The sequence below is a fragment of the Sander lucioperca genome, chromosome 6, assembly GCF_008315115.2.
Source record: "Sander lucioperca isolate FBNREF2018 chromosome 6, SLUC_FBN_1.2, whole genome shotgun sequence".
Lineage (NCBI taxonomy): Eukaryota > Metazoa > Chordata > Actinopteri > Perciformes > Percidae > Sander > Sander lucioperca.
This window is the reverse complement of record NC_050178.1, coordinates 12,357,202-12,383,626: the sequence shown is the minus strand read 5'-3', so window position 1 is coordinate 12,383,626 and position 26,425 is coordinate 12,357,202. Positions and strand designations below refer to the sequence as shown.

The following is a 26,425-nucleotide window of genomic DNA, read 5'->3' as shown; positions in this document are numbered from 1 at the left end:
GATTATTTACTATTATTATATCATTTGCTCTATGAAACATCAAAAACAATGAAAAATGCTCATCACAATTTTCTAGATACCAAGAGGATGTTATCAAATGTCTTGTTTTGTCCAACCAACAGTCCAAAACCCAAATGTTTCAGTTTGCAAGCAGCAGAAAATCAGCAAATCCTCAAGTTTCTCATTTTTGCTTAAAAAAAAAAAGATCGACTAATCATTGCACCTCTAATGCAGATGTTTACAACCACCTCTAATGGATCAGAGCCAAGAACAGCTAAAACGCCTGAAAGTAAAGGTGGATTGGGTGCACAATCACGCCAATCTCCTCCTTGACATCACCATCGAGTAGGTACGACACCTGAGGAACACTCAAACAGCACAGTGGGTTATGCGCACAATCCTAGAATCTTTCACTTTCGCTGAACAGTTGCCAGTTGTCTTCAGGCTCAAAGCTGACTTTGCTCACCAGAAGGGAACTAGCTAGCTATAAGTCTAAGCCTGTGAAAGCACCAGCATCATCGATTGGCTTTCTGTAAGTCTTCAGTTCACCATCACAACCTCCAATCTCAAAATAAAAAAAGTCACTCACATCAAGCAAGACATTTAAGCGTGTGTAGGGATGTTTATGGGTAAAGTGGTGAAAATATTCTAAATATAGCATACACTTAAACTGAAATGGAATTTTTTAGGTGTCTAAAATCTGTTTTGCTGCTGCCCCCCACCCCCCTCCAGAGCAGTACATTGCTTAGCTTTCGTGTTGGTACTCCTGCCTGCTTCCCCAAAACTGAGGGCGTGCTAACAGTCATCTACTGCAGACTGACTATCGATAAGTACCCTCATACAACCCCTCGGCAAAAAAGCCGAAATATCCCTTTAAAGTTCATCAACATGAATTTATCAGAACAGCACTTTAAATAACTTGGCTGAACAGTTGCCAGTTGTCTTCAGGCTTAAAGCTGACTTTGCTCACCAGAAGGGAACCAGCCAGCTATAAGTCTAAGCCTGTGAAAGCACCAGCATCATCGATTGGCTTTCTGTAAGTCTTCAGTTCACCATCACAACCTCCAATCTCAAAATAGGCAAGTCACTCACATCAAGCAAGACATTTAAGCGTGTGTAGGGATGTTTATGAGGAGGGCATTGGCCTTGCCTTCTTGTTCCTATGCTTTATGGATTTAAATAGTAGGACGTTTAAAGAAAAGGTTTACTGAATATAATAAAAAAGAGTTATTCACCCACACAGTCGTCAACCATCCATTGTTTTTATATCGTTTTGCCTACTTCACATAATTCCCCAATCCGGATTTTGCATATTACAAACACAGGCAGTAAAACTGATGCTCAAATAGATCACAATTTCCAGTTCTTTTTTGGCTCATTGGTTTTTGTTTGCAGTTGTTACGAGCGTTTTGTAGAAACAGCCACGTTATCATCTGCTAACGGCAATTTCCATTAAATTGTTTGTGGAAATTATGCTGCAAGAAAATAACCGCTTCAAGGACAGATACTGAAACAAATGTAGATTGGTTATTTGATGGTCCAAGTCAAGTCTGGGCTCCATCCATTTCTGTTACACAATCATTTCCTTGTTATTCATTAGGCATTCATTTCCCTGGAGAGACAAAACAAGCTTTTAACAGAAACAACTGCAAAAAAACAAAATATGTTAGACACATTAAAGTTAGGAAGTAAAAAGCTAAAAAAAATCTTGAAACAAACATGCTAATTCATCTCAGGCAGCTTTATACTTTCAAAGAATCCCGAGGCAAAGGTAGTTTATAGATTAGAGGAGGAGGTCTGTGACTTATCAGATAGGATCAAAGATGGAGGGGAGAATTTGGGGGCAAAATTAATATGGAACACAATCCCTCAACAGGCAAGCTATACACTATCAAACTGGTCCTGTGGAGTTCTTTAAGGACAATTTGGGGGACTGTGTGGACAAGGACAGGCTTTGCTCAGCCAAGCTGCACTTACAAACAATCATCCACTTATTTGAAGCACTCATTTGAAAACTGTGGTTATAAATGATTCAATACATGCTCATTAAACCTTTATCACCATTACCACATTACCATTCTACACCCAGGTAGATATTTGCTACAATTTAATGGTTTGCATTAAAAGTATATGAATCGATCCAACCTTTTCTTACCTCACTACCTCACTTGATTAAACTCATGGGAATCATTATGAAGGTAACTTGATTCAGTGGCCCGTGACTACATGGTCAGCAGCAAAACATACTTTAGTCACCTTAAAAAAAAGGAGCATATAAAAAAAATCTATATCAGTTTAAGTGTACGCTATATCTAGAATATTTTCACTGCTTTACTTTGCCATCAGACAGCCATTACTTTGGCCCTACATTTTCTCAACGTATTCCTACGCAAAAGCGCAACTGTGCTGCACACTGTATTGAGCCGCAGATCAGCTGTTTCGGTCAGACTCTCCGCGGTTTACAGTATGGAATAAAGAAATACAAGAAAATTAAAATGAGTGATTACAAGAGGATAACTTCATGAACCAGAATAACTTTTGCAGAGAGAGACTGAACAGCCAAATGAGAGAGAGGAGAAACTTCTGTGGAAACTGGAGGAAAGGGCTGTCTAACAGCAAGGTAAAATGGTGAAAATATTCTAAATCTAGCGTACACCTAAACTGAAATGGATTTTTTTTAGGTGTCTAAAATCCGTTTTGCTGCTGCCCCGCATCCAAAGCAGTTAATTCCTTAGCTTCTCTATCAGTACTCCTGTCTGCTTCTTCAAACTGGGGGAAGTTATACTGTATACTGCAGACTGACTATCGATAAGTACCTCATACAACCCCTCAGCAAAAAAGCCAAAATATCCCTAAGTTCATCAACATGAATTTATCAGGTCAGCACAAAAACAATGCCATCCTAATTGAGATACCCATTATTAATCCTTTGAGTGAAAAAAAAAAACAACCCTGCATGATGTTTCAAGTTAGAAATGTATTCCTTTAGAAACACAGTACTAATGAGGAAATCCAATCACCTAAACAACCAGGAAGTTGTGTTTTTCTGTAAAGATGTTTCCTCCACTTTAGGACTCTTGATGGAATTTGTAAAAGGGATTGCAGTCACCACAGCTAAATTCCAACCTCACAAACACTAGTCCACTGGGGTTTTCATAAGAAGCAAGCACTTCCAATCGACAAGCGTCCCATTTGGTGGACCTGAACTGTCTGACACCTAATAGTCAAGTCAATATTAGCAGCTCCTCAGTGTCCAGTTGCCTATGAGACTGAGGAAAAACCGTCTGTCAGGCATCGTGGAGATTGACATCTCATAGGTCTTTCTCTGTGGGGTGAAGATTTGTGATACAACTGAATAGCCTCAATTTGCCTCAACCAGTCAATTATTTAGTTCATACATGTATATATATATATATATATATATATATATATATATATATAAAAAATTTGAATAACATTACTTTTTTCTTTTCTTTTTGACTACTTTTCCAAGAATCTTATTGCACATTTTCAAAAAAAAGTAGTTGCTGTTCCAAAATGTTGTTTTCCATGCCCTACATAGCACTTCCTTGTCTAATATTGGTTCACAGTATCTGCCTGCGCACTCAGGCTAGCTTTTAACCTGACTCCTACCACTGAAATGTCAAACTGAGCCTTGTGAGTGCTTTCTAGGCAGACTTGGCTGAGCCCTTCAGCAGCAAAACACAATAGCCAAAGTAATGTCATTGCCTCATGAATTGTAATGCACTGTGGGATCACTGCTCATAAAAATACTTTTCATATCTCAGATTCACATTCTGACGGCTACAAAAGCCATGACTCACATACATGAAAGACTGTGACTATACAAAGTCGCATCCTTCCTCTTTCACACCCTCCTTATAATCATGCTGAGATGCAGCTAATCACTTTCACTTTCCTCACAGTGAAATACACTACCCAAATAAGCCTTTAATTGAATCTTACAACTATCTTACAATAACTCAGTATTACCAACATAACATTTTCTAAAAAATTCTAAAATTGACAATGACCACTTCTGTTGATGATGAACAACCAGAGCTTTGTTTGTATTGTGTTGTTGTATTGTTGTGTTTTCTCCAAAAGAAATTAGCGTCGAAAAAAGGCGGCACTCCAGAGGTGATCTTGATTGTTTTTGGATAACATTATTTACCACTAATGGTCTGACTAATTCCCTCAAACTACCAGTGGGTTTACAGTATTCACTATGACACATGTAGGTTATTTTCCTTTTGAGTAGTCTGCAGTGTCTGACCAGCAACTTCTGAAAGGTCTTTAAAAAACAAACATGACCGAGACAATCAATCATTATCCTAATGAGCCAATAAAACACACTGAAGCAATCCTTTTAACCTCTCCCTTTGTGGCTATTATTTCTAGCATTGCGGCAGCTATTCACTAATTATGGTTAAAGCTGTAAATTAGGAGAGCGCAACGCTGACAGCCACTGACCTTGTCAGAGTCATCTAGTTCTGCAGCTGTTGAGCAGGTGCAGTACAACTCCCTGAGCAACAACATGCAACAGGTACACTAACACTGACACATACACAAAGCTGGCAACTCCAAAATCACGCTCAGAGAGCTTAATCCTCCATCTTACCCTCCATAAGCTCCAAATGTGAAACTCCTTTTCCTCTGAGGCATCCTGCTGAACAGCTGATGAGGCTCCCCAGGTGAGCACAGGTATTAGTGCAGTTTACAACACCAGGCTACAGAAAAACCTCCTGCTTTTTCTATCTCTGTTCCTTTCTCTACTCTGCTCTTGACTCTTTCTACACCTCTCTCCTCCCTCCTTGTCTCAACCTTTATCGAGTGTGTGTGTGTGTGTGTGTGTGTGTGTGTGTGTGTGTGTTTTGTCTAAGAGTATTTCATGTGTGTACACACCCCGGCCCTCCCTCCTTGCTTCTCCTCTGTGCTCTCTGGCTAAGTAGCTCCTATCTCTGCCAGATTAAGAGAAAGGTGCATCTGTCCCGTTGCCCTGGAAACAAACAGGACTATTTTTCAGGCTCTATCTGGCTTGTTCTTTCTCATTCCCAGCAAGAAGAGGGAACAAGACACTTACATTTCCTGCCTATGTCCAGTGAAGGCAACTTCCTCCTTTGCCGATCAACTCTGACAAGCGATTCACATGAAGTGAATCACTAGAGCTCTTTGCTCGAGAACAGTTCTTATTGGAAGTAGGCATGTAGACATGAAGACATGTAGACCTAACAACGCACTTGAAGGTTTTGAGACAGCATTCATGTTTTATTACTGACCTTTGTTGTTTTCAGGGCTGCAACTTACATACAGTATATTTTTATTTGATTGATCTGCTTGTTTTGTCTATTAAATGTCAGAAAAAAAGTGAAACGTGATGTTATAATTTTCCATGGACCAAGGAGGTGTATTCAAATAGCTTGTGTTATTTGGCCAATCCAAAACTCAAATAAATGTAGTTTATTATTAATGACATCACTAAAGACCCACATTTGAGAAGCTGTCATTTTTACTAGACAAAACTACAGTAAAATCTACAGTATTATACTGTAGATTGTTTAAGGATCAATATTAAAGCCAAACCTCAAATCTGCCATGACAGAGGCAGCAGTCACTGAACTCAAGTTATAATGTGGCAGCTTAATCATTTATGTACAATATTAAGCAACTTTAAACCTCTGCAGATACATGAAGTGGAATGCTGCCCATGTTCAGGACTGAAATATTTATTTCTTTACCCTTTGGGAGGGTGCAGTGATCTGGCATGTTTGTACTGCGCTGGGATTACAATGCCATGGTGCCATGCCAGTCATTTGGCACACCTGCTTTTCCTTTTAATGCGACTGTTGTTGAAGAGTCCGTTTAGAACTTGATGATTTGATATCCAAGTTTGCTGTCAGATAACCTGGTTCACATCTTAGATGACAACTACATTACACTGAAGCGGAGTTGGACTGAAAAGAGGGCGAACCAAATTATCTGATTTACACAAGTCTCTCCTGTTACCTGACCTATTTCAACCTAGTAATTCCAGCTCTATAACCCACATTTGAAGATTTTGCTGTGATCCCACTTCTCCTCAAAGAACACAGTGACACCTACATCAGGGTATGAGGAAAGTGATATCTTTCCCAATCTGCTGGCAGAGCATGTCTGTTTATGGTCAAACAAGAGAGGACAATCTTACATCCCCACCCTTCTTTTTCCTCTCTATTTCATCTCTCCCTCTCTCTCTGCATCCTCCTCTCTGCTTTTCTCTCCATTAATGTCCTCCCTCTGCCTGTGGCTGCCTTCTCCACTGCCTCTCTTACATACAGGTTTATCTTGGTAAATTACTACGTGTTCTGCCATCATGAGACAGTATATCCTTCCCTCCCCTGTCTGGTTCAAGTGCATTTATTGTCCTCTTGTCCCCCTAAGCATCAGTGCTAATGTCGGGGTGCTCTGATAACTCCCCTGTTAACCTTTTGTGATTCTATTAGGTCTGACTGGACTCTGGCCAGACATGGGCTATAAATCAAATCACAAGCTTAGAGGACAGGACACAGGAATGTGCCATGCATAGCCACAGTGTCCCCCACCAAGGTCCTTCAGCTCCTTTACTGATTGATATTGATACTGATGGACCTGCATTGACACTTGCCTCGTTGCTATTCTGTTTCTTAAATAAGAACAATCAATCATCTTTTGTGGCAATGGACCTTAACTTGTTGGTTTTGGGACCAAAACATTGTATATTAGGATTAAGTGACAGTGTTGCAGAAAAAAGAGCAACTTACAATAGCGGAATAGTGTGTTTTGTCATATATTTGAGGCATGACCTCAGGGCTAATGTCAAATATATTTATGTTATAATATATTATTTAATGCAACAGCCGTCTGCTTATCAGAAGTGGTCTCTTAGGATTTGTTTATTTTGGAGCCGGAGCATTAGGACGGTTTGCCAAATAAATAATTCCCTGATTATTTAGGTCTTTGAGTCTTTTTTATACATTTTATGGTCATTTGCATTTTATGCAGATTTATTGTACTGGAAAAGTACTCAAATGTACTTTCATGATATAGTCCACAGGCAAAAAATAGCACCCTCCTCCAGTCAGATCCTTTTTTTATTTAGAGCAAAGTGGGCACAAATGGCTGCCTCTTCCGTTCCAGTCAGCCTGTCCCGGTTCCTCGGCTGATAATGACACTGAAATGTCATGTCTCAAACAGAATGATTCTCCAGAGCCAGACTTCTGCTGACAAACTTGTTATTGCAGCTACAGTAATGTAGTTTCAAGAGAGCTCTTTTCACTGTTGCTTTCCCCGTGTCCCTCAAAAAATGTCCTTCGTGAGGATGTGGGAAGAGAGCGAAAAAAAGCTGATTTGTGTGAAGCAGGTGAAAGGGCAGTTTGGTGTAATTAGTCTATGTCCGCAGGTTTCATTCGGGAGACGTGGCAGGCTGGCTGGAGTGCTCTTCTAAAGCAGGTCAGCCTTGACTTTAAGGACTTGACTGGCAATGGGAGGACGAGGATGGTAATGAGAGGCTGCCCTCTACAAGCTGAGGTTCAGTTCACCCTGAAACACTGCTGTCACAGCGCTAGATAAATAGACAGAAAAACAAACTATAGGAAGGAACTTGATGAGTAACATTATGAGAAGAAGAAAATTAGCGTTGAAGTAGAAGTTTCTTGTCTACAATAGTTTGTATTTGACAAAGGGAAGACGATACAGTTCAGTTCATTCTTTGTCCCAAAAGGGCAATTTGTATGCAGCAGGAAGACATCACATGAAGAATATACAACACAAACCACACAACAATTAACACAATAAAAACAGCAGCTTCAGCCTGAGTTAAAGAATAAATAGAATGAATAGTTGCAGAGTTGTATTGGAGTGATAATGAAAGTAAAATAACTACAAAAACTCAAACAATAGATAATAATAATAATAATAATAATAAAGATAAATAAAATAAATACAGGGGTCATTCATATAAGCAAGGGCTATCACCTCCTCTTAGCATAGTTGAGTACCTGAGTGGAAAGAGGAATACAATAGTTTTTGTATCTCTGTTTAAGAGCCAAGGGGGGCTAAAACGTAAGCCATGGATTACCATGGATGGTAATACAAACAAAAACACAGAGGGCTTGTCTAGTCTTGTGGTTAAAATTGCAGTTATCATCTCTGCACTTGCAACAGATTGCTGCCTTGTAGCTGATATACTGCATGGTGAGCACAAACACATTGGCTGTCCAAACGTCCAAACCCTCCGCAGGTGAAAATAGTCAGTAAAGCTTCATGTGCAGCAACAGCTCTTCTTATGTGGGTCTCTTAAGGACAAAGGAGCAAATACTGTACAGTGGGAACAGCAAAGCACAACACAGACACATTAAATATTTACTAGCTGTGTGCACAACTACACCCCTGACAAGATAATAGGGACAGTGGCTTGAAATACCCACAGTCATGTTTTCATTTAGGTTTTCTGTGGGCTAAAATGCACTTTTGCTTTGCTTCAAACAGCGGCATTAATCTTTTTTTCAGTGGGATATTTTTTCAACCCTACAACCAGCGAATGTCAGCATCACAAAACCATTAGTTAAAAGTAAAGACTTTGATCAATTGCATTTTAAAGGCTGTTCAACAGCAACCTCCAAATTTCTAATGCACCAAGCTTTTACCACTCCCGCTGAAGCTGAATATTAAAATTGCATTCAAGGTTTTATGCAAGAAAGGCAAACAGGGAAGAGAAAGCCAAAGGAAAAAGGAAGGCAAAAGACTAATCAAGTTGTCTTGGAGCAACATTACCCCTCACTGTTTGCCAGGGGAACTACTTTTCCTCCTCTCAAGCTGCAGAGTGTCTCTGCGGCTGTTTGAGAGCTCTGTTTGACACCGACAACTTGGAATTTTAAGCAGACCGCCTATGATGAGTTTCACAGCAAAGAGAAAAGACAACAATAGAGGCAAAGAGACACACGAGCTCATGAACAAAAGCATTACGATTTTTCCTCGTTTTTCTGTAGCTTTATGACACTGTCCATTATTCCATTTCAGGTTGTGCACAAGTTACTGGTCAGTACAGTTGCAAGATTATGGAGCAGAAAATGGCTCTTCAGAGGCAGCCACTGTTCCATAACCAAATGCAACAAATGAGATTCTCTCTGTCTGCCACAAATTGCAGAAGCAATATTATCGGGGGTGCTGACATTGTATAACACGCTCATCAAAGACAGACAGATTCCAGCAGGAGACTATTCTTGTCCTCCATCCCCTAGCCCCCTCTAGATCTGAATGTCATGAATTTCACAACTCCTCTCCAGGTCATTATAACAGAAGGAGGATGGGGGGGTGGGGGCATCACAGAAAGAAAAAAGTAATTAAGGAGATAGAGAGAAAAGACACAAAAGAGAAAAAGAGGGTGTGTGTCTGAGACTGGCGTTAGTGGTGCGGAAATATATAGCATGATTAGGCATTAGGCCTTTATTTCTACTTTCTTTGTTTACGTACACCCAGTTCACAGTCACACACATGTTGGAGAGTAGACAAAAAAGGAAAATGAAGACACAAATCACACCAACAGAATGGGAGATTCTGTGAATGTTCCCCAAGAGCGATGTAGAGTGAGGGCACAGCGTATAGCAATTTACAGCATCGCTACACTCACACAATCCCGCTGAAAGACCCCAGCAGGACATGCAACTCATCCTCCGGGGTGAAAACAAAGAGCAGAAGCCCATTAGAACAAATAAAGAGAGATATATGGCGAGTAGGGTCGAGGGAGAGCAAAACCAAGTGTATTTTTCATGTAACGATTGAGTCAAGCAGGAGCGAGCCCCGCAGGCCACATCCTTGGATTAATGACTTTGCAGACAGAGGAGTAACAGAGACTCAGTTAGGGGCTGACTTTGATTTATCCACATGAGAAGGCTAGACGGGGACCGAGAGGAGGCAGGCAGAGATTTCAAATCGTACAGCCTCATCAAAATAATCATTCATTCAGACCTCAGGGGCCTGTCCACTGCTAACAACCTCAACCTGGCCTGCACAGACTTTTTAGAGCCATCGTATTAAAAGCTCTTACACAAAACATATGGTTACTGTTCAACAAGATGTGGCTGAATATGAAAAGGAGGTCAGTGATGTTAAGCTGTCCATCAGATAAGAGATTTTTGTTAGTTTCCTGTCTTCTTGGCATTTGTGGATGTAACATGTAATTGGGGAGTGGTACTATTCAAATGACCTGTCACTTTGCAATATAATGACATTCAAGTATCTGAGAGAGTAAGAGAAAATGTCTGATTATACAATCATATCATCTTCAAGTTTCCTAAATACTGAGCTCTTAAAATAAAGTAAAATAGAGTATCTGAAAATCATTTTATGCCTTTATTAATATAGAGGAACCAGTATGGAAATACTGCATGGTCATTCTTTCAAAAAGGGCTCATTGATGGAGATTGTTTTTAATTGTATGTTTAATACTCAATATTTACATGCCTAGGGCTGTAAAAGAACCAACAAGTCTCCAGTGTGAGGATTTTCTTTGTCTTAGGTGATCATAAACTCAATACCTTTGGGTGTTTGGTCTGTTGTTCAGACAGAAGGGCAAAATGAAGCTATTTGATGACATTATTTTGTGCTTCATTCAATTGCCATGGGAATTTCTGAGATATTTTAGGCCAGGTGATGAATTCCTTAATCTGTACTTTCAAATCTACTTTGAAAGAGTTTTTGGAGTGTAGTGTGGAAGACTGATACTAGCTTCAGGTGAACTACGGATTGTATTTTTGCATAGAATGTAGACTGTGACGTTGTACCTTATCTCTTCTATTGCAATCACTTGGAAAGGAATGACTTCAGGGGCCAGTATAGAGAAGAGGAATGGTACTATTACAGCACCCAATCAACCAACAACATATTGCCACACGAGTACTGTTTGATGCAAATTTGGGAACAATTGGATGCTATTTGTTCTGGATGTTTTGTCTTTCCTGTGCTCGAGAGATACGGAATGCACTGTGAATCAAACCAAACAAATTATGAGCAATTTAAAGTCCAGCAACTTCTCTATTTGAAGAAGACAATGAGACTGTGACCAGCCTGCTTTATAAGAAGCAATGTCATACAAAGCTGCTGAAAGCGTGGTTGTGCTGTCCGCCAGCAGGACCGGACTCAGAAGACACTGAACTGCTTTCAGCACCATGGACAGCAGCATCAGTAGAAAGATCCAATAAAGGATTCACTTAATCCTATTGACCATTAGGTGAATCTATCATTGCAAATTTAAATTGCATGGAGCAGCATGTTGAACTTTATTTTAAAATCTAGTCAAGATCCATAACTTCCTATGTGTCATGATAAATTAAAGGAATATATAAAATAATGCAAAAAAACATCAGCTATTTTCATTTCATGTAATGCTGAAGCCAGAATAATGTATATTGATTTTATTTCAGAATAATACCAGATTATTTATCTTTCTTGATTTAGTTTTCAAATACTACACCTCCAGAAAAAGACAATTGCTTCATTGTTTTATATGTGCAAATTATGGCAATTGAGAACTACGTCCTCACAAGCATGGCAATAACAGCTCATTTAATTCATATTAGATAAACTTGAGCTCGGTGGATGCTTACCAGGCACGGTTCGGTTCAAATGATGCCTCCTGGAGCCAATCAGAGCTAGTTCGTGTCATATGTTAAACTGAAAATATCACAACTTTAACCTTCCCAAAATCCATTTTTTATTTTTTTTATTTGCTAAATGTCTTAAACCTGTTAGCAAAGAGTTGCCTGTGTAAATATCCAGCAGATACAGAGCAACATGAGCATCCATTGTAAGTTCTGTTTTTCGGTTTTAAGTCTCCACTAATCCCTAAGGGAAATAGTTGGCTCTTTAGCTGCTAAATGCTCATCAATGTTCGCCAGCTAGTTGCTAACTGTGTCTGCCATTTGGTGCATAAATTTGAATTTGCTTAACTGGGTCACCATACATGGGCCACTCACAAACATGTACATACACACACTTGCTCTTAACAAATGCTCATATGTTTGGACATTTGCATGCTTTTTCAACATAACAACAGAATTTACATAATGTACAACCCTGAGATATGCTGAGAAACAGCTGCTGAAGGTTAGAGAATGTGCTTTGTGGCACTGAGTCTCAGTGTGCGGTGTGATCTCTGTGTTTATGCCTGTTGGCAATAGCCCTTGACTTCCTTTGCAGCATCAAAAGGCAAAACAGCTCTTTCATTTGCCTTTGTTCCCACCGTGACATTTCACCAAATCTGACACCACTGGAACAGTCCAATCCCTACTGTGGCCCTGACCCTTTGAGGGCCCCCAGACTCCAGCTGGGAATTGCTAAGCATGCTCCTATAAGAGACGACTTGCTGTGACACGATCTATGGGATGGCATTTATCAACTAGAGGTCTGTAAATCAAATTCACAGGACTGCTCTGACAGGATCAGCATCATCCCTGAATGTATTTCCACAGGTCATCAGAGTATTAGAAATGGCACCTTTTAGTATGACAGGAAATATTATTTATCAATTAAGTTCAGAAATTTAATAAAAAATGCTCCAAAAGTCCATAATTTGTAATTAGCTAGGGAAAAAACTGAGCATGACGTGGCTCTATTTGTTACAGTAGATTAAGTGTACAAATATTACAACAAGAAATCTACTCTACTGTTCAAGGTCGTGTGATTTTACTCAATACAAAAGGGGTAATATCATCCTTATCAAATTTTAACAGTCTCAAAAAGGTTTCAGTGCTCAGACATTTCTAACTGCAGCCAGAGCAAGCTGTTATAAATAATTCAAAGACACACGTCCATCTCGACCCGGTATTGTAAAGAAATATGCAATAGGTCAGCCCTTAACAGCAGTCAAGCCTTATTCTATTCTCAATGCTGCTGTTTCTGTCAGAAGTAGCATTTAAGCTCTGATGTTAGCAATCCTTGAATGCATGTATGCTTGAGAGGGGAATATGAGTGTCAGGTCAACTGTAGGTCATTTTCCATTTCTAATAAACAGTATTCAAGCCAGGGATGCAAACCCCCTCTCTATCCCACATTTCAGACCGGAACCAAAGCCAATTCAGGATGTCTGTGTTTTGGAATAATGCAGACTGTTCTCATGAAGTGGAGTATATATGACACGCCAATTTCTATGGCATTTTGGCGTGTTATAAAGACGCATAATCACTTTTTAGCATGTTTATCAACGCTGTTTGGCCTCCATTGATTTACATTACCTTGCGATTGCGTGTCAATTTACGCTGTAGTGAGTAGTATGAAAGGCCAAAAATCCGCGTAGGGAGGTTTGTCAGGGTGGTGGATGGGTCAAACATGACTTTCACCCAGGAGACCGGGGATCGTGTCCCGCATGTCACGTTTCCTAAAGTCAACCATCGTTTTTTTCTCTTACTAAACCCAACCATTGCTTTCTTCTTTTCCTAAACCCAAGCCCGTTCTTCTTTTCCTAAACCCAACCGTGCCGTTGTTGTCCCGCGTCCCATTATTGTTTTCCTAAATCCAACCGTCCCGTTCTTCTTTTCCTAAACCCAACCCGAGCTCCAAATGCAATGTCCCGTTCTGGCGTAAACATACACGCGGATAGTTCAAAATGCAAGCATAGACATACATGTGGATAGCGCCAAATGCAACGTCCTGTTCTTCTGTGTAAAGTAGACATACACGCAGATAGCTCATAATGTGTACAGATAACACGTGCCACTTGGCTTTAGAAAGTGGCGTGTATGTTTACGCGAAGTCATGATATATATATATATATTAAATATAAATTCAAAGTATCCTTGGAGCCTGGGTCCCTGAATAAAAGAGCAGTATTTAATTCAACATGCAAAGTAGCAATGCACCAATGTGACTGAGTTTATAATACCTCTCTAAAGGCAATAACATGCAACAGGATAAATGTTACAGCAGTATATGAACACACAAGGTCTATAGTACACCCCTCAGAGCATCAGTATGCAAGTGAGCCATGAGATTATCTGTGGCAGCTTGCTATTGAGCACTAAAATTCTTACCTGACAGGACGCACACTGCTATTTACAACAATTCTTTCTCCGATTGTCATTTCCTTTCCTGTGGGGTACCCCAATGCTCTGTCCACTGCTTTTTTTCATTTTACACGCTCCCACTTTGCAACGTCCTCAGTCAACTAAAATGAAATTTTCATTTTTGCGCAGATGACACAGATTTATGTTCCCATCCTGCCTGGAGTAAGTCCTCCAAATTAAATGACAAAATGTGTTGTTTGTGCATGCTCTCAACAGCAACACATAGATAAGAAGCGTTTTTGATCTGAGGGCCCCATCAGTAGGACAACATCATGAGTATGTGCCTATTATATTAATCAAATTAGACATAAAGTTATAGACTTTTTAGTACACAATTACTTATTTTTGTTTCTATCCCTGCACTGCAGCTCAGTAGAAAATAAAAGTCAGTGGAAACACAAAGGGAGGATTTTATAGATTTCCATTTGATTTGACTAAATCAGACTGCTGAAGCCTCATATAAGCTTTGAATAAACTTTGGAATATATTTTGCGAAGAACATGGACTATGGCTTTTGCATTGAAAGCGCGTTATAAAGAGATCTTTTTGTGGCCAGTATGAAAATGAGAAATTATTATACAAGCAAAATCTTTTTCAATGTTCATAGAGCCATATGACTATTGTTCAAAGACAGACTAAAAGGAAATATAAACCTATCCGTTATTGTTAAGGGAACTTTGTCCTGATGTGGATAATAATAAACATGTGGTTATGGTTGTGCTCCCCACAGAGAAATCCTCTTTCCTCTAATTGTACATAACTTCGATTCAGGAACCATGTTTCTTTGTTTGTTTTAACTAGTCCACATCAAATTCACCCTCTACGGAATCCATGATGCCATTTAAATTGTATTTTCCGGAGGCTCAAAAATACCATGGAATTGCAGGTCAAGACTTCATAGACACCTGTTTTGCCCAAAACACATTGTGATTATTTGGGATTCCAAATTATTAATTACAAAAGTAATAGGGTAGATGTATATCATTAGTATTTGCTTACTTAAAGGCAGTGTGTTTCCTTTTAAATGCTCCACAGTCCATTTGGACTAAAGCGTAGTAATTGAGCACTTGTTTACTGTTCAGTATGAGGCTACATATCACCAGAGGACATCAAGTAGAGTTGGTTGTTGACTAATGAAACAGATGCAGTGTAGTGCTGTTAAAGGACACTTCAGCAGGAGGAAACATCCTTCAATGTCCAGAGGAAGGACTTATTCCTACTCTCGGCCACATGACTTCCCAATTAATATTAAATCTTCCGATTCCACTTCTTCTAAAGGCCCTAACACACCAAGCTGCCCGTCGGCGACCAACCGTCAGCCTAGTTTGTGCTGTGTGTCCCACACCGTCGCCAAGTGTCGGCCTTCGTCGGCCTTTTTTTCGGCTAAACAGCCTATTCATCTGATTGGCTATTCAGCTTGAAAAGGAGAGTGAGGAAAACAAACAAACGACTGTGATAGGCACACAAAATATTTCATCTCACCTGATCAATCCAATACACATAAGAACTGTCAAAACAGGTCAAAAATTAAAAAATACTAATATGTTAAAATGTTTCTTCAAAAAACACAGGTTCGAACGATTGGAATATCTATTTTTGCACATTATGTCCATAGGATGGCAAACGTACAATGAGATATACATAACTACTTGTGTAGGCATATTTATTCCAATAAGAACACGTCTTTTAAAAGATCTCTACATACCTACACATTACAAAATAAACGTTAATAAACTAACCTCCTATACCGTAATAATTAATATAAAGACTGTAATAGACTTCTCTCTCTCTCTCTGCACACTCTGCACCGCTAAACAATTAGCCCTCTAGCAAGCAAGCTAGCTTACCAGCCAGTTCACCAGCCTCTAAATTAGCAAAATGTAAGATCTTAATGTTTAATTCACACGCTCTTGTCAAAGGAAATGACATTGCTATCGCCTAATGAGTGACAATTTGGTTTGGCTAATTTTCGGTAACCAAAGTATGATGAAGACATGTTGAGTGGGTGAAATAAGCCAGCTAACGTGAGCTAATGAGCCAGCAGCAGGCCGTTCGGTCCCTCCGCTCCCACTGTAGGGAGACTTCTTTGCTGAGAGAACAGATGACAGTCCCGGGCCATCGGCTTGGTGTGGTGTCAGGGCCTTAAGAAGCGGGATTGTTGCTGTGTTGAAATGATAACTATCACTATTGGCAGTATTAGGGATAACCAAAAGGCGATTTGAGGGTGGATGTCATCCCCATGTTAGCAGAATTACCAAAATGCATGCCCCTTGTTAACCTGCAATCCCCCTCTCCATCTTCAGTAGCTGGGGCAGAGGAGTTGTTTAGTTTAATATGTTAGTCTAGTCTGCCTGACCCATTGATCCTTTATGTGACTGAAGTTTGTGCGAGTGGGAATCTATTGCCCGGACCATGGCTCGCCCTTCTGTCAGTTTCTTCTTGGATCTATAATATTCCTTTTTTGTCACATGTTTACAATGCACACCCACCCCCTATTAAAGTTGAAGTTAACATGTCGCCTACTAGATGATTTATTTTTTGCTTAGTCTGGCTTGTGATGATGATGACGCAAAGTTCTGCAGCCTGCCTATCAGGAAAGCACTAAAAGATAAAACAAAAATGAGTAGGTAATTATGTAGCAGGCAATATTCCTCAGAGAAGCCATAACACATCAGTGATCCCCAGTAGGCTAAAAAGCAATACTGGTAAATTATCAAAGTGATCCTATTCACCACAAGGCTTTATTAAACATTGTCTGGGAGAAGTGGAGTTCTATTGTCATGGGCACAATGGAACTATTTTGGTTAAAATAAGAAAGCTTACAGTTGAATAATACATTTCTAAAATTGGTTTGGCATTATTGCTTTTTACTGAAAGACTCAAAAGTGTAGTGTAGCGTGCGCAACAGTTAGCTTTTTTCAAAATCTTAATTGTATAATTGCGATTAAGGGCCGACGCGATGCGATTAATTCTTTTTTTTTTTTTTTTTTTTTTTTTTTTAAAATCGCATTAATCGCATGCCGGCATTTATTAATTTATTTTACACTTCACTCAGCTTTGTGTCGTGCCTAACAGGCTACTATTTTGACCCTTTGCAGCACCGTTACTTATCATCAAGCTTCCTCGTATCACATCCTGCTGCTGCAGGCTGCAGGCATGATGGAGAAAGACAGCAGCAATGAAATCCTGAATGGCGCTTTTTATTTTCCAAAACTCCTGGACGGCTCGTAAACAAGTTGAAAGCCAGAAAAGAGATAGAGAAAAGAGGAAGCAGATGTGTAGATGCGACCGGAGCAGAGTTGGTGGAATAAGTTTAAGTTTTGTACACAGTGTGTGCGGTGTCCGAGATAAACCCCAGACTGAAAATCAAGTTCATTCATCTGCTCACCAGAAACGGGATTTTAACCCCGACGTTATATAACGTCGGCCCTGGAGGTAACGAGTCTCCCCTGGTTTTCTGATCACGGTCGGAATCGAAGCAAGCAGGAAAGGTTAACACCTTGAACATTTTAAATTAAACAGCTTATTAACGTGCGCTTGTTCCCCCGAGTGCGCTGATGCCTCATCTGTTGACATTTCCGAATGCCTTCCAGTTGCTTAATAAAAGCGGGCTTTCCACACAAACAAACGTACATGTGTCATTAGTATGAGAAAAAAAAACAACGAGATTTTAACTGTGTCGGGCTCGGGTCGGGCTCGGACATAAATATCATAATGCCTATTTGGCTCGGGCCAGGTTCGGTCACGGCTCTGTCGGGCTCGGGCCGGGTTCGGACGGAAAAATTTGGCCCGATCCAGGCTCTACACTGGACGTCAGTGAGTAATCAACATTATTTAGGAGTTACTAAACACTATATTAACTCTAGTAAGGATAGGGATTTTTAGTTTTTTAGTTAGTTACTTGGAGGAATTGTGCAATAATGACAGATTCACACATTTTTCTTTTGTTTACAGTAAATAAATAATTACAAATCTTAAAATCAAGTTGATAAAGTAACTTTCTTTGCATTCATTTGATTACATATCAAGATACACTGGTAAAAACTGCTTTCGATTGTAAATGTGTACTTAAAAAACTGTTCTGAAATGCTAAATAATAGAATTTTAATCATGTGATAAAATATGCGATTAATCGCGATTAACTGTAGAACTTCAGTGATTAATCGCGATTAAAAAAAATTAATCGTTTGACAGCCCTAATAATAATATATCATAATTTATCAGTGCATTAATATTAATAATCTGACTCTGAATAAATGTAATGAATAACCCTGATACAACATGTACATTTATAAATAATTATCAATGACGCAGTAAACTTAAACAATAGACATGTTTTTTTTCCCCCCCGATAGTTAATTAATGGAGGTTTGCAAGTGGCCTCCAAAAGTCTGCAACAAGATTTTCTAAGGGACAAAAAGTGAACTGGCCACCACTGTGTCAATGTGAAATGATGAACAGGAATCTGCACCCACTGAGACTGAGCTGGAATTGCCAGTATTCAAAGTTTTGTCAAACCCAGAAGTGATAATAAAATCCCTCACTTCTGCGCTTGAGATGACAACATAAGCAATGATCTTGAAGAGTCAAGTGAATCCTCTTTAACCCTGCACTGATATCATGGCAGCAGGCGAGATTTGGGGGCTCACAAGATCATCAGGTTTGAGAAATGTAGCGCTGAAAATGCAGCACGCCCTTCTTAACAGGGTTATCTGTCATTTCAGGTCATGAGCTCTGCTTACTACATCATTCATTGGACCCAAGGTCAGAGACCTCACAGCTGGAGTCAAAGTCAACCTTAAAGTGGACGGCAAGGAGGAGGAGGAACACAACCAACAGCTAGTGAATAAAATATAAAAACAAAGGAGATGTTGGATCTATTATATGTACTGAGTCATAACCCTGCACACACACAGGAGCTCTCCAAAGGAATTCACTGAGCGCCAAATAGCTGCTTTCTCTGCAGAGTCAACCATCAATGTATAATTTAGTCAATAGTCAAGTCAGAATGGAAAATGAGTCAACAAAACCAATGTAAATGTCAGGGCCACATCTGTCACTTCTTGAAGGGTTTTTCAGAAAAGTGGAATATATTGCAACCCAACTGAGATTCGTGCTGTCATGTCTGCTAATTTTCTGCATGATATTTTTTAATTTCTTTCTATAATAAAGTGGCAAAATGTATGTTCAAGATATGATTTTTTTTGCAGAGCAGGGCTGGATGATGTCACTTCATAGCTTAGCAAACTGTCACATTGGTTTTGACGGTGAGAAATGAAGCTTAGCGTATATCAGGAAGACTTCACATTTCTCTCTCTCCCAACCTAATCAGCTGCATTGTTATCAGCTGACTCTGGGCATCCAATCTTTCAGCTAACACAACCAGATTGTTATTTCAGGCAAAATCAATGTGACCCTCCTCAATGCCATTCACCTTCTCATCATTCCCAGCTCCCAGGGTCCCTCCATTATCAGAGGCCCTGCTCCACATTAACATCCATCCAGCTCTTCAGGCTCTTCCTTTATCCCTTCATCACCACCACCAGTGTTAGACTCCATTGGGGGGATATTCCTATATATATCCATGGCCTCTATACCATTAATAATTTCACATTGCAATGGAGTCTAATTACTAAAGACTCTAACATATAAACCTACTATGCACCATGTTAATTAAACTTATTTCACTCTTAAATTAGGTCTCTCCTGATTAAACTGTTGAACATCAACACGAGATGTTTTTTTCCTATGTCAAGTCACTTATTCATGAGAGTATGACTGGTTAAACGTTTCAGACGTCTATTAAATATCTGGTCACTAGTTGATCTTGCAATTATCAGCTTTATTACATAGGATTTAGACAATTCATTTAGTTGTATATACATTTTTTATATATTTTTTTAAATTATGCATGTATGATATTTGATTTGATATGAAATATATGATCCTGTATGAGTAAGTACAAGAAAAAACTAAACTTTTTATAAGGTCTAATTCATTCAAATATTCAGCTACATCAATTACAGATTTAATAAAATGCCACAATAATTTTTAATGGTTCTGGATTGGTTAGGAGTGATTTCCTGTGTGGTCACTGGTGATGCAGGCAGATCCTACATTCAACTGAGAGTATCATCCACTTTGTTAAGCATTCAATTAAAAAGTAACATGGCATTGGCATTCTTGATAGAGTTTTTTGCACTCTGAAACCCAAGCTGACAGTTGGCCAAGTCTTGAATTATTCAACCTAGAGTACAAAGGAAACAAATACAGACTGCTTTCTTGTTTACTGAAGTGGCTTGCACTACCATGACTGTCGATAATGCAAGAATAGAGGCACTCAACTGTAGTATTGGAAATAATCTGGAAGTTGAAAAGTTGTCTGCCTACGTGGCTGTAGCACAGGACGGAATATGGAAGAAAGAACTGGAGACAAGAGACCATTATGTTTAAACAATGATGATTACGTTATTTGCCCATATGTCACACATAAAAACCAGTGTTTTGATACTGCTAGAATAGTCTCACATCGCCAGACCTTCATCTACAGCGCTGTGGAGGAGGGTCTGGCTAGTCCACACAGCATTCTGGGATGGAAGAAGAATGTGCTCTGGTTTATTGGCATTTCTTTAAACCAATCACAATCATCATGGGTGGTGCTAAGCACCGGTCAGAGCCACGGTGCCGCTGCAAAATAGCCTCGGGAAGGAACTTGTTCTGTGTTTAAGGGACTGTTCGGTATTTATGGAATGGACCACCGGAGGAAAATAGGGGAGGGTCATGTCTTTTTATTTTCTGCTGAGGGGAGGGTCATCCAACATTTTTTAGTCTGGGTGGGGTCACCCAACTTTTTTATTCATGAAAAGAGCAAAATTTCAAAGTGGCTTGTTTGGTGCATATTTATCCATGTAGTGGGCAGGAGGAGCACTGCTCCCCTGGTGGCTCAAATGGGTAACTGCATTGTTTAAAAAATTAGTGGAATAATTACATCTGGCATGACCAGATATTAAATAAATATCTTAAATAACATAAAACAACTAAATGGTGGTAGGTAATACATCTGATTTCATATACTGCTTTGGTAAAAAAAAAAAAGATTACCTGGCTGACGATGGGAGCAGCAGGATGCAAAAAACGAAAGTTACTGTTGCACTAGTCTGGACATCTTGCCGTGCCAACCTTGCAATAAAGGTTTCCTAAATGCCATGTATATACATGTGATGTCAGCTTACTAATTGATTGCGGGTTTTGTGTAGATTTGGACTTTTATACGTTTATTCCACTTTGTTTAAACGGCGAAGTGGAGAGGCCTCGTATGTGACGCTCATATCGGCCTTGCTGGATACACCGTATCATTTACCTTTTTGTGGATCTACTGATCGCTGTGGATTACTTTTTTTTCGTGTCACTGGATTACAGCAAAATGCGGATCTTTTTTCTCAACGTGTCTTAACGTTTTATGGTGTGACTGCGCTTGGTTTCTGCGTTTGGAGAGGCATCTCAACAGACTGTAGGTCCAACACTGATTGTTCACTGTTACATTTTAGTTGAATTTAAGCGTCTGTCTATTGCGTTCCAAAACAGCCGTGCCGCGATTGGATTTCATAAGGGCGAATTGTTAAATTGTTACAAAGTAACTTAAAAACTTTAAAAATAAACATATGTGTTTTGGAATATAATGTTCAGCTTCGGCAGCTTTACCTATGTGCTAAAATATAAGATGAAGATAGTGACAAGTCCATAGCAACCAGTGTTGAATTGGTTATATCCCAGCGTCCTTTGCTGAATGGTCTCAATGTTTTATGGTTTTATTTCATATGAATACTAGTTTACTAGAGGAGTAACTTAGTATCTGAAGTAATGCAGTAATGCATGAAGTGTGCATTTAGTTTCCATGCTTATTGTGTTTCCACAACAATGTTAGTAAGTAAATCTACTGAAATGGCCACCACACCATAACAGAGGAGTGGGATGTGTAAGATGAGAATGCAGAGGTTAACTCCTGTATGTCATGGCTGTAAAAATCAAATGGTATCTGTACTTCTTTGCTAAGTGCAACCTTGCACGCGAGGAGAGGGTCATGCCCTTTTTTCAAATCATTTTGGAGGGTCATAGGAAAATTATTATTGACGAGGGGAGGGTCACGTCTTTTTAGGTTAGAGGCCACAAAACTCCGGTGGCCCCTTAATTAAATAACGAACAGTCCCTTAGTCGTGCAAAAAAAATCTCAGATTGGACAGATAGTCTAGCTAGCTGTCTGGATTTATCCTGCAGAGATCTACAGAGCAGTTAACCATAGTCCTCATAAATCTACCGGGGTTTAAAATGCCAACACAAAGAAAGAAGGTAACAGACATCTGGCCGAAATGAGTGAAATCCGACGGAATTTCCGGCAGATTCCGGAAGTGGAACGTCGTGGATATAGACTACTGCTAGAATGACAAATTACAATACATTGACTCAGATAAGAATTAACAATTTAATAGAATGTACATTTAAAGGTCAATATGATTTTAGAATCAAACACAACAGTCTCAAATACATTTAAATCAGCATCTTTTTTAGTCCTTAACAACAACAACATGTTTCTCCAGAATATTTAGTTTAAACATTTCATAAAAGATCTGATCATAGGTTTATTACAGCGGGGAATCACATTCATTCTTATACTGGAAACTGTAAAAACTGAAAATGACCTGCACCTGAACTGAGCAATAGAGTTCAGCCACATTGTAAATAAGTACTGCCACATAACAAAAAACCACAAAAGAAGCTTGGAGCTTCACTGAAGCCTTTATAAATATGATGACAAAACTTGTGGGTCAATGTGTTTAAACTCTTGGCTTAAATAAAAAGGCAATTTGGAAAGAAATGAGACACTGCGTTTGATATAACGCGCAGAATGCCCTCTACTACCAGACAGGCCATAAAGGGTTAGGACATGTTTCCTCCCTAACTACTCAGTGAACAGGTCTATAATTACAAGGCTGTGCACTAAAACCTCTTTTAGTTTCACATCAGTGTCAATGCCATTTCAATACTGAGGGTTTAAAGGACTGCATGCTGCCGACTGCCTCTGTCGCTGCCTCCATGCAGAGGCAATAATCTCAACAAACACCGGTCACAGTCATCTCAAACACCACAGGAAGTGACCTGGAGCACTCCCACCACATAGCAGCTCACCATACACAGTGTAGCAAATTAAATAAATGTGTTTCTCTCTTCACTTTTTTTTTTCTTCCCGCAAGGTAGGTGATAACATCCCAGCCTGAATTCTAGTTTTTATTTACTTTTGTTGTCAGTGAGATGAAGTGATGTTGTGAACAGGGTAATGATTTGTGTAAGGAATTGTTGACCTACCTGTAAGATGCCAAGATGTATGATCCTCTTGTCAGCTGTTGCTGTGGAGAAAGAAAAAAGACAGATCTAAACTTTAAAAAAAGACGGAGGTATGCAGTATTTCTGCATACCTTCTGCATTTTTCACTGATAGTGGTAGGAAAGGCACTACAACAACCAACAAAGTAACCTATTCCATTTTCCAAAAAGCACAGGTAGCCAAGCTTTAGCCAGCTGAATGCACTTATCCATTACTCAGCCACTCAACAATTAATGGCAAATTCATTTGTTAGTATGATATACACTTTATGACATTATGTGCTCCACCGAAAACATTATAGTTTGCTTTTGAATGATTTGATGACTTAAATCTGACACATCGAGCAGATTAATCCACCCACCGCCCCTGAGTCTGTGTACACTGAATTTAACTGGCAGCAGCTGCAAGAACACACATCATGAATATCAATTATTGCTAAAGTGGAGCTGTGAAAATGAGCCAGGCGGTTCTATTGTGTAGGTCAATGGAAACTCAGACAGGCCTTTAACTGTATGGTTAATGCCAGTACTAAGCCACCGTGACAATTCAGTCCTTGAGCTTGAATAATAAATTGAAAATGTGTGTGGACCCACATGATTGGTTGGCAACATGCATGTAGCATTGTTTTTATTAAAAGAGAAAAAAAGCAGCAAATAAGGACAAGGAAAGAATGGTTTCAATCATTGAAGACCTGGCCATTATAGCAGCTTCCATTATAGCCGTTAAATGGCAATGCCAACGTTTTAAAGTTTTAGGAGTACTGAATGGTCTGGCTTCAAATTCTGGCTCAATTGATTGTCAATGGATGTTTTTTCAGACTTCAATCAATGACAACTGAATTGGTTTCTTTTGAGTTAACGTTAGTATATCCTGACGCAGAATTAGAAATATGCTTAAACAACCTTGGTTTAAATTTCCACACATGAGCCCACGCTTCTAGGATTGAGTTCCACAATACATCTCAAGGTTTACATTAATTGATTTAACCATTAAATTACTAACTGGTGCTGCATGTTTCGCTTGGCCTAATTTCCAACAAGAGAGCCATTATCTTTATCGCCACCATCAATGATAAATCTGGTGGGCGCACTAATTCTAATCAACAGTAGGAGGTTGGGCTCATCAGCCTGTCCAGTTATCTTAATGCATCTATTCTGCCAAGGAGAAAATGGAGAAGCAATACACGTAATAGAGTCAACAACTGTAATCACAATGTCTTGATGAGAGAAGTGGGATAATCATCTGCTTTCAGGTGAAGGAAAAGCACAATGAATGATTTTAATATGAATTGTCTGAACACAAAGGAGAAAACAAAGTGAGTGATAATGGCAAACTGAACCTAGAGAACTATTCTTGATGGAATAATTTAGAAATCTCAGTTTATTTGCATTTAGTTCGCTCCATATTAACTCTGGTATCAAGCAGCTTGCAGAAGATAAACACAAACCCTGCCGTGCGGTTGCAGGGAGGGAGGACTGACCAATATCAACAAAAATATTCTGCTTTTCTACCTACACATCTGTATACATCTATCATAGCATAAGCAGCTCTCCTACGCAGGGTGTTAAAATAGCTTGGTCCTATTGGATTTCACCCTGGGCTCTGACATGGTAAAAAAATGAAAATGTGCAGCGATCGATACTGTACATTAGCAACATCTAAACACTTAAATGTAGTAGTTATCATGAAAAAAGAATAAGGAAAATGAAGTATGTTGCTTTGTGCATAGGATTTTTCCCCATTTGTTTTATTGTCTTTTGTAAAGTCTCCAGCTCTGCGTCATGGCAGTGTGGGCAGTGTGTGCAGATCAACGGTGTGTGGCTTTCCTCTGTGGACAGCTGGGTCAATAATGTTTGTTGTTTATGAAGTTAAGACACATGAGACACAAATAAATACCCAGTTGTAAACTTCTCTGCAAAAACACCACCTACACTAAAGCACAAAGCTCTTAGAAAGCAGCGCTCACACAGTCCGGCTTAGCAGAAAGCTGCTCAAATCCCGACATCTCCACAGATCGAAGCAGGACGGAGGATAGGAAGAGCATCCCAAACACCCCCAACTTCTGCCAGATAACATGGTAAACACAACACGGTTTAAGTGTAACTGTCTCTTTGAAACCAGCAAACCATAAGGTTTTGACACAGTTGAGAACAAAATGAAAAAAATACACGTAGCTCACAGGATCCAATGTGTCAAAAAATACTGGATTACTGAATATGTGCTGCAATTTAGACAATGGAATTGCTTAATTTGAAATTTTAAAAAGCCTATCAAATAATGTGTTTGTGTATGCCTAGTCCCCTGAAGGGTGACAAAATGTAACAATAAAGGAAATAAAAACACGCCGAAGCCGTGGCTGGAAAAGGCAGATGTCCCTGAGAGCTGTAGGCGTGGAAAACATTTGGAGGACGAGAGGCAGAAAAAATGAGTAGCCAGAAGGTAGAAAATGAAAACAGGGAACATGTTGAAGTAAACAAAGCCTTTACAATTAAGTGTTCATATATCAGAATACAGGACCTGAGGGAAATGTTTTGTGGAGCAATGATTCAAAGAAAGTGACTGTAGGAAATGTCATAGAGAATTGATAGTGCTCTGTCAGGTATTGAATGGAAGGGGTTATATTGAGTATTGTAGGTTTAGCTCCTATTGCTCAGGATACCATTTTAATCACCAAGTTAACTGCCAAAATGTTGACCCTTAAGAATACTCAGACAATCATTTTTTTTTTTTAAAAGCATCACCACAATCGTTCCCTAGACTTAACAATTATTGTAAACATTACAAAGAAGCTCTCAGAACCTTAAATATGCTGTACTCGAAATAATGCAAAGAGTTTTCTGGGATTGCCTCCACATGGCTCTCACAGACATTCCAACTATTCAAATACCAACCCATTGTCACGGACCTTGACGTCTGACACAAACGCACAACCATCGACATGCATGTGCGGCCGGAACCACTATCAAAACAAA

General features: G+C 39.4%; 1 protein-coding gene across 7 annotated transcripts in view; it reads right to left on the bottom strand.

The window, feature by feature from the left end:
- The window catches only part of si:dkey-166d12.2 (rap1 GTPase-activating protein 1), a 119,596-nt gene that overhangs the window by 72,337 nt on the left and 20,834 nt on the right, over window positions 1-26,425 (bottom strand). For 2 of the 7 annotated variants that reach the window (XR_004897588.1, XM_036002053.1), the window contains exon 1: window positions 4,622-4,747. Coding sequence is in view for 3 of the 7 variants with exons in the window: in XM_036002053.1 (XP_035857946.1) it covers window positions 4,622-4,665 (44 nt within the window). In the remaining 4 variants the exon portion in view is untranslated. Of the gene's footprint in view, window positions 1-4,621; window positions 4,752-23,435; window positions 23,479-26,425 lie in introns of those variants that run through there. The other 5 variants (XM_031301959.2, XM_031301956.2, XM_036002056.1 and 2 more) reach the window with 5 other exon arrangements.